This window comes from Pimephales promelas, chromosome 25 (genome assembly GCF_988280905.1).
Source record: "Pimephales promelas chromosome 25, fPimPro1.hap1.1, whole genome shotgun sequence".
NCBI lineage: Eukaryota > Metazoa > Chordata > Actinopteri > Cypriniformes > Leuciscidae > Pimephales > Pimephales promelas.
In genome coordinates, this window is record NC_142793.1 from 19535657 (window position 1) to 19547127 (window position 11471).

The 11471-nt window shown below is 39.1% G+C and overlaps 1 protein-coding gene across 1 annotated transcript; it reads left to right on the top strand.

Annotated features, from left to right (window-relative positions):
* The first annotated feature begins 9524 nt into the window (after positions 1-9524).
* Positions 9525-10997, top strand: kbtbd13b (kelch repeat and BTB domain containing 13b). The gene has a single exon (XM_039657767.2). It carries the CDS (start codon positions 9642-9644, stop codon positions 10995-10997), a length of 1356 nt encoding a protein of 451 aa, XP_039513701.2. The 5' UTR covers positions 9525-9641.
* The last annotated feature ends 474 nt before the right edge of the window (positions 10998-11471 follow it).

Consider the following 11471-nt stretch of genomic DNA (forward strand, 5'->3'; position numbering starts at 1 on the left):
ATTCTAACATCACATCGTTTTACTTTCCTTTACACAGGGTTAAAAGCAGTGTTTAGAACGATGATAACCTGGGGTTAAACGCAGAATAATTAGGCTAAACCTAATAATTGAAATTAAAATAAATGACATCCTGTCTAAAATGTTTAATTTATTTTGAAATATGTACAATATATGATAAATAGATATATTATTCTATAAATGGTATTTACAGAAACTAGAGCTGTCAATTGTTTAAATTGTAATTCAATTAATGATGCAAATGAACTTTAAGTATTAATATTAATTCAAATTACGACATGTAGCATCTCAAAAATGTATTACTTTCCCAAATACTTTTGAATATATCATTTTAAAATGTCTATTGCGGGACAAAATGCTGTCTATTAATTAAAAAGTGCAAGTGTGTCAGTGCATTAACATATGGCAATTATGAATCAAATTAATCAGATAATGGCATGCAGCGTATTTTTTGTTAAACAAAGCCCCCTAATGATAATAATCATTTTTGTCTGTTCATAATTTGTAGATTTTGCTGACCAGAACAACAACTCAAGGAACTGATTTTATTCGATTTTTTTTTCAACATTTGAAAAGGAGAAATCAGGCTCAGATGAGCTGGCAGCATTAAATTAGGGTTTTTAATCTCCATGGATTAGAGAGTTCTAGTAAAAACGGTCTAATCAGATGACATATGGGTGGGAAGCGTAGGATAACAAATAGACAATATGCTAGAGTGCAGCATTACGGCGTATTACACCTAAAGCATAAATGTAATTAAACCCTAGAGGGTCAGCCTATACTTCCTTATGGCAAATCAGAGGTCAGCACAAGTTCAGATAGCTTTCTGCGAATACATTCTGGTTTCTACCAAATTCGGGCATTGTTTTTTTAAGTAAGAGTGCATCATCCATAAAAGATCACTGCCAGTTGGCAAACACAGGACAAGCAAAATGCAAATGGTGTCACTTGGACCTTGAAACATGTTGAGCTGTGACTTTTCACTTCCAAATAGCTGTTTTAGAAATGTTTCAGATGGCGTTTAGAAATGTTTGAGATGGTTATGCCAGTAATTTTCAGGGAACAATATTTGCAAGTTCTAGATGGTTGATGATATTAGTCCTTGTTGTGCTACCAGAGTGAAGAGGAGATCTTGAAAATGGATCAGAGGATGAACGGAGCACACAACTCGTTGCTGGCAGAGCATGAGTATTCAGGTAGTGGATGACTGGCAAACCTACAGGAACGCGTGGAGAGATCACAAGGAGTATAGAGGACTCACAAGGAGAATCATAGGGTGAGTAGTTTGTTGTCCATTGGTGAGAACAAACAATGACTGAGCATGCTTTTATGCAGTGATGATCAGTATCACAAGTGATGACCAGTATTCAGGATGCATCCGAAATTGCAAACTTCCCTACTATATAGTAAGTGAAAAAAAAGTATGTGACAAAATAAGTATTCAGTACTCATAAAAGAGTAGAAAAAAGTACCCGGATGACCTACTACTTCTGTTGAGATTCTAAAGTGTCCATGAGGCTGAGACTGTAACTGACGCTGGTTGGTCACATGATAATGACAACATGGCAAATGTAGTTAGTCCAGATTACGTTCATCCTACACACATAGAACATACTTTTTTAGTGGTCGTAAAGTAATTACTTTACGAAATAAAAAAGAGAGTACGCGATTTGGGACGCAGAGCGTTGGATTTGTGTGACATATAGCCTGGTGTCACCTAATTAAAAAAGGTTGTGGTGGTTGTGGAAAAGAGCAGCGTGAACATTGTTCAAAAAGTCTTCTTTTGTGTCCCACACAACATGGACATGAGGGTGAGAAATGATGAAAGCATTTTCATTTTTTGGGTGAACCGTCCCTTTAAGATCTTCTTTGTGAGGTCCCTGCTGTTTTAACAATGCCATGTAGGTTACATCAACCCACTGTAATGGTGAAATCTGTCGAGTCATGATTGTTTCCTGTCCAGTGTCTGCAGGTGTTTGCCCAGAAATAAGAAGCAGTTGTGTTTCTTGTGGTTGTCATGTAAAGAGAGAGTTTATCACCCAGCCATCTTCTCTCGGCACCTGCAAAGAGTTAGGACATCAAAGCCTTCGCCTGCACGCAAGCATCCCGGAGCCCCGCCCCCAGCCTCAGCCGCTGCTCCTCATGTTATTGTTTTGACTGAGGGCGGTAGTCACATGACCCTGCAGTGTTATGACTGGGGGCTGTGGAATGTAGGTCACACCGAGCTCTCCCAAAAGAAAGCTCAGTCCGCTCTTATAACACTGAGCCCAGTTTCTTTTATCTCCTTCATCAGAAGGATGGATCTATATGCTTGTATATCACATGAAATGAGCACAGAAAAGAGGAAAAATGCATTGGATGCCATTTCTGAGAGGGGATTTTTTTTATGAAAAATGATCTATCCATGCATATTATTAACTTTAAATTCATGTCAATCTTGATTGAAAAAAAAAAAAACACTCCTCTTTCAGCGTCATATCTTCTCTGATGACGTGTTTACTGGCGTGAGGACGGGGCAACCTGTCTATCACATGAGATTGACCAATAGCAAACCACAACCACCCAATAGATTCCCAATGGACAAAATCAAGTCCCGGGACGCCCCAACATTTGTTTCACTCAAGACTATCGCAACTTCAATTGCATGCCGACTTTGATTATTCTTAGTTAAAGAGAGAAAAAGCTTTTCTATTATGACATTGTGGATGCACAATATATCGATACTGTATCGGTTATCAGCCGATTATCGGTTACGGTCATCGGATGATGTTGGATATTTAGATAACACTGTTAAATCTCAAAATGCATATCCATGTTGTACATTATAATGTTGTGATGCTTACACTTACTTGTAGTAGCATTATCAGCTTATTGGCATCGGTTAGAATTGTAATATCATTAATTATGTTTCTACAGACTCCAACATATAAGAATGGAGATATGATAAGATATGAAAGAAAATTCAGCTTTGCGTCACAGGAATAAATTACTTTTTAAAGTATATCAAAATAGAATTTTGTTTTATTTTAAATTGTAATAATATTTTTTAAACAATTTAAAATTCTTACCAACCCCTTACCGAACTTTTGTGTACATGTCTTATTTTCAGTGTGGTTTTCTCTTAATCTCTCAATAAATAACTTATTCTGCCTCTGAAATGACTTTTCTTTTTGCTTGACATGATCATACAGAAGCTTTTTTTTTTTTTTACAATTTAATCAAGTGAAAAAAAATTGAATCTCGACTCAATTGATTTGACTTTACACCAGCCAATGAAATGCTTGTTCGCACACTGATGCGCAATGGTCTGAAGCATCTGACATCTCAAATGAAATGCTCTGAGAGTCACAGATTCTTTTGTTTTAGCCCTTAATTTAACTGTCAATCAATTTGACAGTCGCATCTAGAGTGTTTCTACCCCCCCACCCTCAGCCCACTCAAACACAAAGCCAGGGAGACAGCTCAATATTTATAATGCATAGCATATGGACACAGAGAGTAAACAAAAGAGGTAGTAAACGATATATGTGTTTTGGGATGCATTGTTGTTGTTTTTAATGCATGCTATAGGGGATGAATCTCTTTAAAGATGCATGGATTGTGTGTTTGCATCCCACAGAGTGGTACAATTAACAGTTGTTGTCAGCCTGACTGAGGAAATCAATTCTATCGACACTATTAGTGTGAATGTATAAACAAAGAGGCGTTTTATTACTTTCCCAATATTTACACTACCAGTCAGGTTTCAACAAACCTACACATTAATTATTACTCTTTTACACATTTTTGAATAATATTAGTCAATAAAATATTTCTCAACATAAATGGAAATAGGAATTATAAGCATCCAGGTGCATCTTGATATGTCTTTAAAAAAAATAAATGAAAGAGGTTTCATATGCTGGACACTTATAAAATCATTCATTTATTACTGAATGAATGAAATTAATTGATTTATACGTTTGTTTGTTCTATGTTTCTATTTCATTTGTTCTGGCAATATTATTGAAATTTGATCTGTTATATATATATATATATATATATATATATATATGAAGAGTTCAGATGCAAAAGCCTCTAAATGCCATTTGAAATTTTCTTCTTTAATGATGATTTTTATCAAACTTGTATATTTAAGTTCAGTAATTTCACTTAAATAACAATTAATAGGTAATTATCATTGAAATCACTGAACTTAAATATACAAGCTTGATAAAAATGATCATTCTAGAAGAAAATTTCAAATGGTACTTAGAGGCTTTTGCATCTGAACTCTTCATATATATATATATATATATATTTATAAGCACATTTGAAAAGAAAACTAATTTTATAATTGAAGCAAACAGCATGTAAGTTCTGCAGTATAATTAAAATTTTATTTATTTAACATTTAATAAAGAAAATGAATTTTATAATTGTATTTCTTTGATGTATTTAAATGTATTTTTCCCCTCATTTTGTTTATGCAATGTATTTATAGAAACTATTCTTTGGTGGTGGAAGGGGGGTGGGCATGGATTTTTGGCCACTGTTGTGAAGACCCCGAAGGCGTCTCCCACTGTCATCTGCTTGTCACCCCAAAACGCTAGTTAAGCAGATGGCAATTAAAAAGCGACCCCACTGTTTAGTTCCTCAGCTAATCAATGGACAAATTAGCACAGTCATCAAGGATCCATGATTGTGGCTTTGTTCATTAATTAAAAGGCTAGAATGATTAACTCTTACGCAAATAAGGGGTGTAATTTCACAAATGAGCTAAATTAGAATGTGGAACAGATAGACAACCCTCTGAAGAACCTTGCATAAACAATATTTATCCATAAAAACGTTATGTAAAGAGGGTGACAAATGCTGTATTGACTAGGAGCTCAGATCTCAGATCTGAGTATTTGGGCAGCTTCAAATTCATTCAGAGGTCACCTGCTGAACTCAGAGAGAAGCCGGTGACAATACGGGATAGCAGAAACACATGCCGTCATGTGTCGATCGCCTTGCCAAGTGTGCTTTGTAGGTCTTTCTGAATGTAAACATCTCCTTTACCGTTGGCAGAGCATTCATTCTACCCTCTTTGTAGTGGGCTGTGGAAGTCACGAACTGCTTTATGCAGCTGGGAAGCAAAGGGCTTGATGTGGTTTGGTCCTGCAGAGGTCCCAGCATGTGTTTTGGTAGGGAACAACAACAACACACGATCTCTCCTATTGATAGACGGTTTCACCTTCTATCTTTATATCCTCCCACACACTTCCTTTAAAGTGCTCTAAGCTTGTGTTTTCTTTGTATGTGCATGCTTCTTTCTTTTACGCCGTAGTAGATGTGGTTTCTAATTGTGATCGATTTGTTTTTGATTGAGGGGAGTTTTTGGGCACTCTTTGATCTTATTTTTTTTTTTGTAGTTCAGTCAATGTTCTTTGAAATTATCAGGCCGGCTGCACAACACACTCGATTGGACCTTTTCACCTTTTCTCTTTCTCTGAAGAAGTCAGGCGCACTTCTCTCAATTCACTCCTACTCTTCCATTCACTTCCTCCACTCTCAAATAAAATTATAGGATTTGATGAGATGCCTGAGTCAGCTATTGTAACCCACACAAAAAAAGATATTTTAAGCTCCCTTTCTTTAGGTTGCCTTCCTCGCTTTCTAATTTATTAGATGAAACACAGTGTTAGTGAGAGATTTCATAGTAACACTACTCTAAATATAGTTCCCTGCTGCACACTTAAAGAGGCCATATTATGTCCTTTTACAAAGTCTGGATGTTGTTTCTGGGTACAGTTTTCATGCTTGAATGTTTTTTGAATTTTCTCTTTTTTTATATATATATATTGTTGCAGCACCTCTCTTCCCGGTCTGTCAGTAACGCTCTGTTTAGTTCCGATCTCTATGAAGCTCTTCCTTCTGAAAACCGCAAGAATATATTATATGGCTTCCAAAAACGTTTAAACGTGCATAGATAAAAGCAGCCAGCAAATTCTTCAAAATAAGGGGTCATTTTCAAGTTGATTGTACTGAAATGTGTGTAGGCAGTGCTTGTACACAATAAGTAAGAAGTATTCCTTTAATTGCGACACCATGTCATGATATGAGGCAAAACATGGGTCGTGGTCTGTATTGAAGAGTACAAAATGTAGTAGTACAGAATTCTAGTATTAGTGGACGCTTTCAATTTTATTCAATTTAATTGAATTTATTTATTTTGTATTTATGTATGTGTTTGTGTGTGTATACATATATTTTCACGTGTGTATATGTATACTCACATTTTATATTACTGTGTCTCTATTTTAACGAGAAACTGTCTGTTTTTACCCATGTCTTGTCTTTGTTACTGAAGTATGCCGGGTGAGCACCCTAAATTTCGTTGTACCCCCAAAAGTGCAATGACAATAAAGGCTATTCTATTCTATTCTAGTACAGAATGACATAAGTTATGCGTTCGACTCTCGTGGTTAACATACCCCCCGAACTACGGTAGCTTAACATGGACAAAAGACAATCTAACAAGTATATTACAAACTTTTCATTTAGACCCTCATTTTGTGGACCCCTACTTGACATTAAAGTTTAATGTTAGTGCGGCCCGTCGTTGCGTGTGCCGCACCATAGATAGTCTCGTGACAGCTTACGGTGGGTTTGTTGTCAATAGTTGTCATAGGCCACGTTTACACAAAGCCGGGTATTTAGCAAAACGAATATTTTCCCCCTCTCCGTTTTCAAAAATAACATTGTTTACACACCCGCATAAATACGCCGTCGAGCGCCATCATAACTATGCCAAACCTATTGGCAGCAGGAGTTAAGGATAAAGCCATTCAAGCCAATCAGAATCCAAGAGAGAACCTAAAACGCCGTTTCTCCCAGTTCACACGACAACACATAACCGGCGTTTTCAGAAATCTCCACTTTGGCCGGAGTTTTTAGAAATAATCGTTTTCAGTGATAAAAACGGCGTTTTCGTGTAAATGAGAGGGCAAAACGCAGAGAAATATCTGCGTTTTCCCATCGTGTAAACGGGGCCATAGACAACCGCAAAGTACAAACATACTGCGCCTGGAAAAAATTAGCGCGTTGCTTCAATTATGAGCGCGCTTGCCACGAGCCTACATTTGAAATAGCGAACTTGAGCGTGCAAAATATGTGAGCGGCAGGACCCTTGGCGAGCTACCACCAATCAGGCCAGAAGCTACTGGTAGCTCGCGAGCGACGTGTTGGAGACCCCTGCTCTAAAACAATGTGAGAATAATCATTTTGAGCTTGTAATATGTGTCCAACAGGTTTATAAGAAGGTTTGCTTTGATTTGTGCAAAGTCAGTAATTTGCCTGAGACACTATACATGTGTAGAAAGAATTCAATAAGACGGGCAGACATGTAAGGAATGTTCAAATTCAGAGGAATAGTTTAGAAGAAACGTTAATAATAAAGATTGAGAAGATTGGATCAGTTGTGCTCCTTTCTTGGAATACTTGAATACTATTTTTTTTGTGGAATACTTGATGCGGCCCAGTCTGACCCAGACTCTACCTTTAGCGGCCCCCAGTTAAGTTGAGTTTGAGACCCCTGCCCTAAAGAATCAAATGAACTTTTATGAAAATGGCATTTTTTGATGATGATGATGATGATGATGATCATTAATTACTCACCCTCATGTTGTTCCAAACCCTTACGAGTTTCATTCTTCTGTTGAACACAAAAGAAGATATTTTGAAGAATGCTGGTCACCAAACAGTTGATGGACCCTAGTGACTTCCATAGTAGGAAAAAATACTATGGAAGTTAATGGCTACCATCAATTGTCTGGTTTCAAGCATTCAACAGAAGAAAGAAACTCATACAGGTTTTGATTGAACAACACGAGGATGGGTAAATGATGACAACATTTTAATTTTGAGGTCAAATATCCCTTTAAGTGTTACAAAAACGTCTTGTGTGATTCCACTGAAAGAAAAGGGGAATAAACAGCAGAATTGGAATTTTCTGGATCTGTCCAGTTAATTCGCTGCCAGCTTTTATAATAGCCAACTTACACAATGAGTTACACCACTGAAAACAATCCTGTCTGAAACCTGTTACCTAGCCCCGCTCCCGCAGGATTTGCCATCACATGATCAAAACAAAGAGATCACATGATCCAGCACATGGCTCACCATGACTCAGCACGGGGAACATAAACACATGCTGACCTTTTCACTTGTTATGGTTCGAAATCAAGCTGTTCCCTTTGTTTACAAATTTGGTATCATGCTTTTAGCTCACAGGGGCACATTAGTTCATGCATGTGTGGTTAATTATACTCTCATACTAATCGTGTCTTCTTGCAGCCAAGCTGGTCCATTATATAAATCACTTCTATCACCAATAGTTGAATCAGTAACCGAGGTCACGTAGGTCAAGAGTCTCCACTGTCCTCATCACGTGTGGCCATTTAAAGCACAAATTCACATTATAAGCAGCTGTGAAGGGCTAAGACACGTGATTGTGGTTATACTCAGTGTCACGTGTTTGTCAAAGTTCAACAGTCATGCTGACTCTATTAGTGCTATAAGAATTTAGGCAGACTGAGGTTGGATTCTTGACACTCAGACAAGACAAGGCGGACTCAACCGGTGCGGTTTCCATAGTAACGCGGCGAGGGCACCCGCTGTGTCTAGGTGTGTGGAGATAATGAATCTGAACACTCTGGGTAACCCAGGTTGATCTCTTACAGAGATATGAAAGCCCTCAGCATGTCCACTGACCTGCAATTACCTCATAACTTGCACTGCAGGAGGGTTAATTACCTTTTATTAGAGCAGAGAGTGGACCCATGTTGGGATGTATTCTGCTGTGTCTGATCTACTCTAATAGAGAGGTAAACCTCCACAAAGCATTAATGTTGAACGGTTCTGATAAAGAGTTCAAGATGGAGTCACGCTAGCAAAGTAAACTACATTTTTAAAAAGTGTATTTGCTAGGGTGTTCTTTTGTGGTTGCTAGGGCATTGGTAGGTCCTTGCCAATTTGTTCTGGATGGTTGTTACTAGAGTGTTCGAGTTAGCTGCTATGAGGTTGCTAGGGTGTTTTTGATTGTTGCTAGGGTTTCTATTTGGTTGTTTGGGTGTTCTGGGTAGTTACCAAGGCATTGGTATGATGCCTGGTGTTCTATTTAGTTGCTATTTAGTTTAGCCAAGCACTAAATATCCCTTAATTTAAAAGTCTAGTAGTCTATTAATTTAATTATTGGATACAATCAATAACAGCATGAACAAACAAACAATCATCACAATAAATGAGGATGCAGATCCAGTGTAATTCATATCATTGACCTTAAAAGTGTCATTAGTGTGTTGTTCCTCTCTCAAGTCATTGCCCATTTCTGTTTAATGTCATGTCATGAGGCACTGCTGCTATCTATAGGACGTGCTATCTTCGTAACAAAACTAAATCCCAACACACCATGTGCCAGCTGGTGGGGTAGGGGGAAGGGGGCAGTTTTGTTAACTGACCCGCAAGGCTAAGGTAGAGTTTTGGAAGATACAATTGCTCAAAGTGCAAGCAAAGGATAAAAGTCTTACAATTGGGTTTAAACAACAGTGAGCTTGAAGCCTAATAGCACAAGACCAGTTTAATCAAGTAGGCTGCTAGACATGGATATTGTCAAGGTAAGAGTTGGGGGTTGTGTCTTTGAAACAAACAAGTCTCTACTGTTAAGAGAATGCGAATACTTCAGGGCACTTTACAGATCGGGGATGATAGAGTGCCATCAAGAAGAGATTCACTTGAGGAATCTCAAAGCTCAAGGGTTCGTAATCATGTTGGCCGTGGCCAGGGGTGAGAGACCCATTCTAAACAGTGATGAGATTTTGGAAGCCATTGAATGTGCTGCTTTCTTTCAAGCTGAACCTCTTTCCAGCCATCTTCAAGATCTGCTCAACTCCGACAACTGCCTTCTCATGTATCAAGCTTCGTCCACCTATGGCTTATGGGGACTCCATGAGATGTCGGCACAGTTCATCCGCAATATGTACCGTGACCTGCAAGAGAATTTGAAGAACCTTCCTCGGGAGCTGACTGAATATGTAGAGTCTCTGGTTCCTAGTGTGTTCGTGGCTGTAGGTTCACATTCAACTTGCACTGCGGACGAGCTTCCACTTGCTGCCACGAGGACAGTATGTTACCTCAATGAGGATGATGAGGACTGGAAGGTCCTCACTGCCTTGCCCATGGAGGCCAGCACCTCTCTGGCTGGTTTGACTGTTTTGGACAACCGACTCTACATTGTTGGAGGTGTACATGGTGTTGACAAGAGGGCAGTTGATGCTAGCTTTTGCTATGATGTTGTCACCAACACCTGGAGTTGGCTGCCAGGTCCCAGACAGCCACGGTACAACTTCACCCTAATTGGGATAGAAGGCTGCCTCTATGCCATCGGAGGAGAGTCTCGGAGAACCATCATGTCCTCCGTTGAGATATATAACATCACCACAAAGGATTGGACATTCGCCGCAGATTTACCTCGGCCGGTAGCAGGTGTCGCATGCACCAAAGCCATGGGCCGAATATTTGTATGTTTGTGGAAGCCGATGGAGACTAATGAAATCTTTGAATACATCCCAAACCAGAATGTGTGGGTTCTGGTGAGTACACTTCTGAAGCACCAGAGCTATGGACACTGCATGGTGGCCCACAGGGACAACCTCTACGTCATACGCAACGGCCCCCAAGACGACTTCCTGCGCTGTTTGATAGACTGCTACAACATCACCACAGGCCAGTGGACATCGATGCCTGGGCACTATGGCAACAGCAAAGGGTCCCTGTTTACAGCAGTAGTGAGAGGAGACTCTGTGTTCACGCTGAACCGCACCATGACTCTGGAGTACACTGTTGCAGGGAACATGTGGAAACCTTGTAAAGAGATGAAGGGTTTTCCTAGGAATGGATCTGTGTGGACTTTTCTACTCAGGATTCCAAAGGAGAGGAACGAATTGACAGTGTCTTAAATGGACTAAACCTTAGAAATTGGGGGATAATGAAAAAATACATATACACTCACCTAAAGGATTATTGGGAACACCTGTTCGATTTCTCATTAATGCAATTATCTAATCAACCAATCACATGACAGTTGCTTCAATGCATTTAGTGGTGTGGTCCTGGTCAAGACAATCTCCTGAACTCCAAACTGAATGTCAGAATGGGAAAGAAAGGTGGTTTTAAGCACTTTTGATCATGGCATGGTTGTTGGTGCCAGACGGGCCGGTCTGAGTATTTCACAATCTGCTCAGTTACTGGGATTTTCACGCACAACCATTTCTAGGGTTTACAAAGAATGGTGTGAAAAGGGCAATACATCCAGTATGCGGCAGTCCTGTGGGCGAAAATGCCTTGTTGATGCTAGATGTCAGAGGAGTATGGGCCAACTGATTCAAGCTGATAGAAGAGCAACTTTGACTGAAAAAAACACCCGTTACAAC

Coding starts and splice junctions, on each gene's coding strand:
- kbtbd13b (XM_039657767.2), top strand. CDS start 9,642: ATGGATATTGTCAAGGTAAGAGTTGGGGGTTGTGTCTTTGAAACAAAC.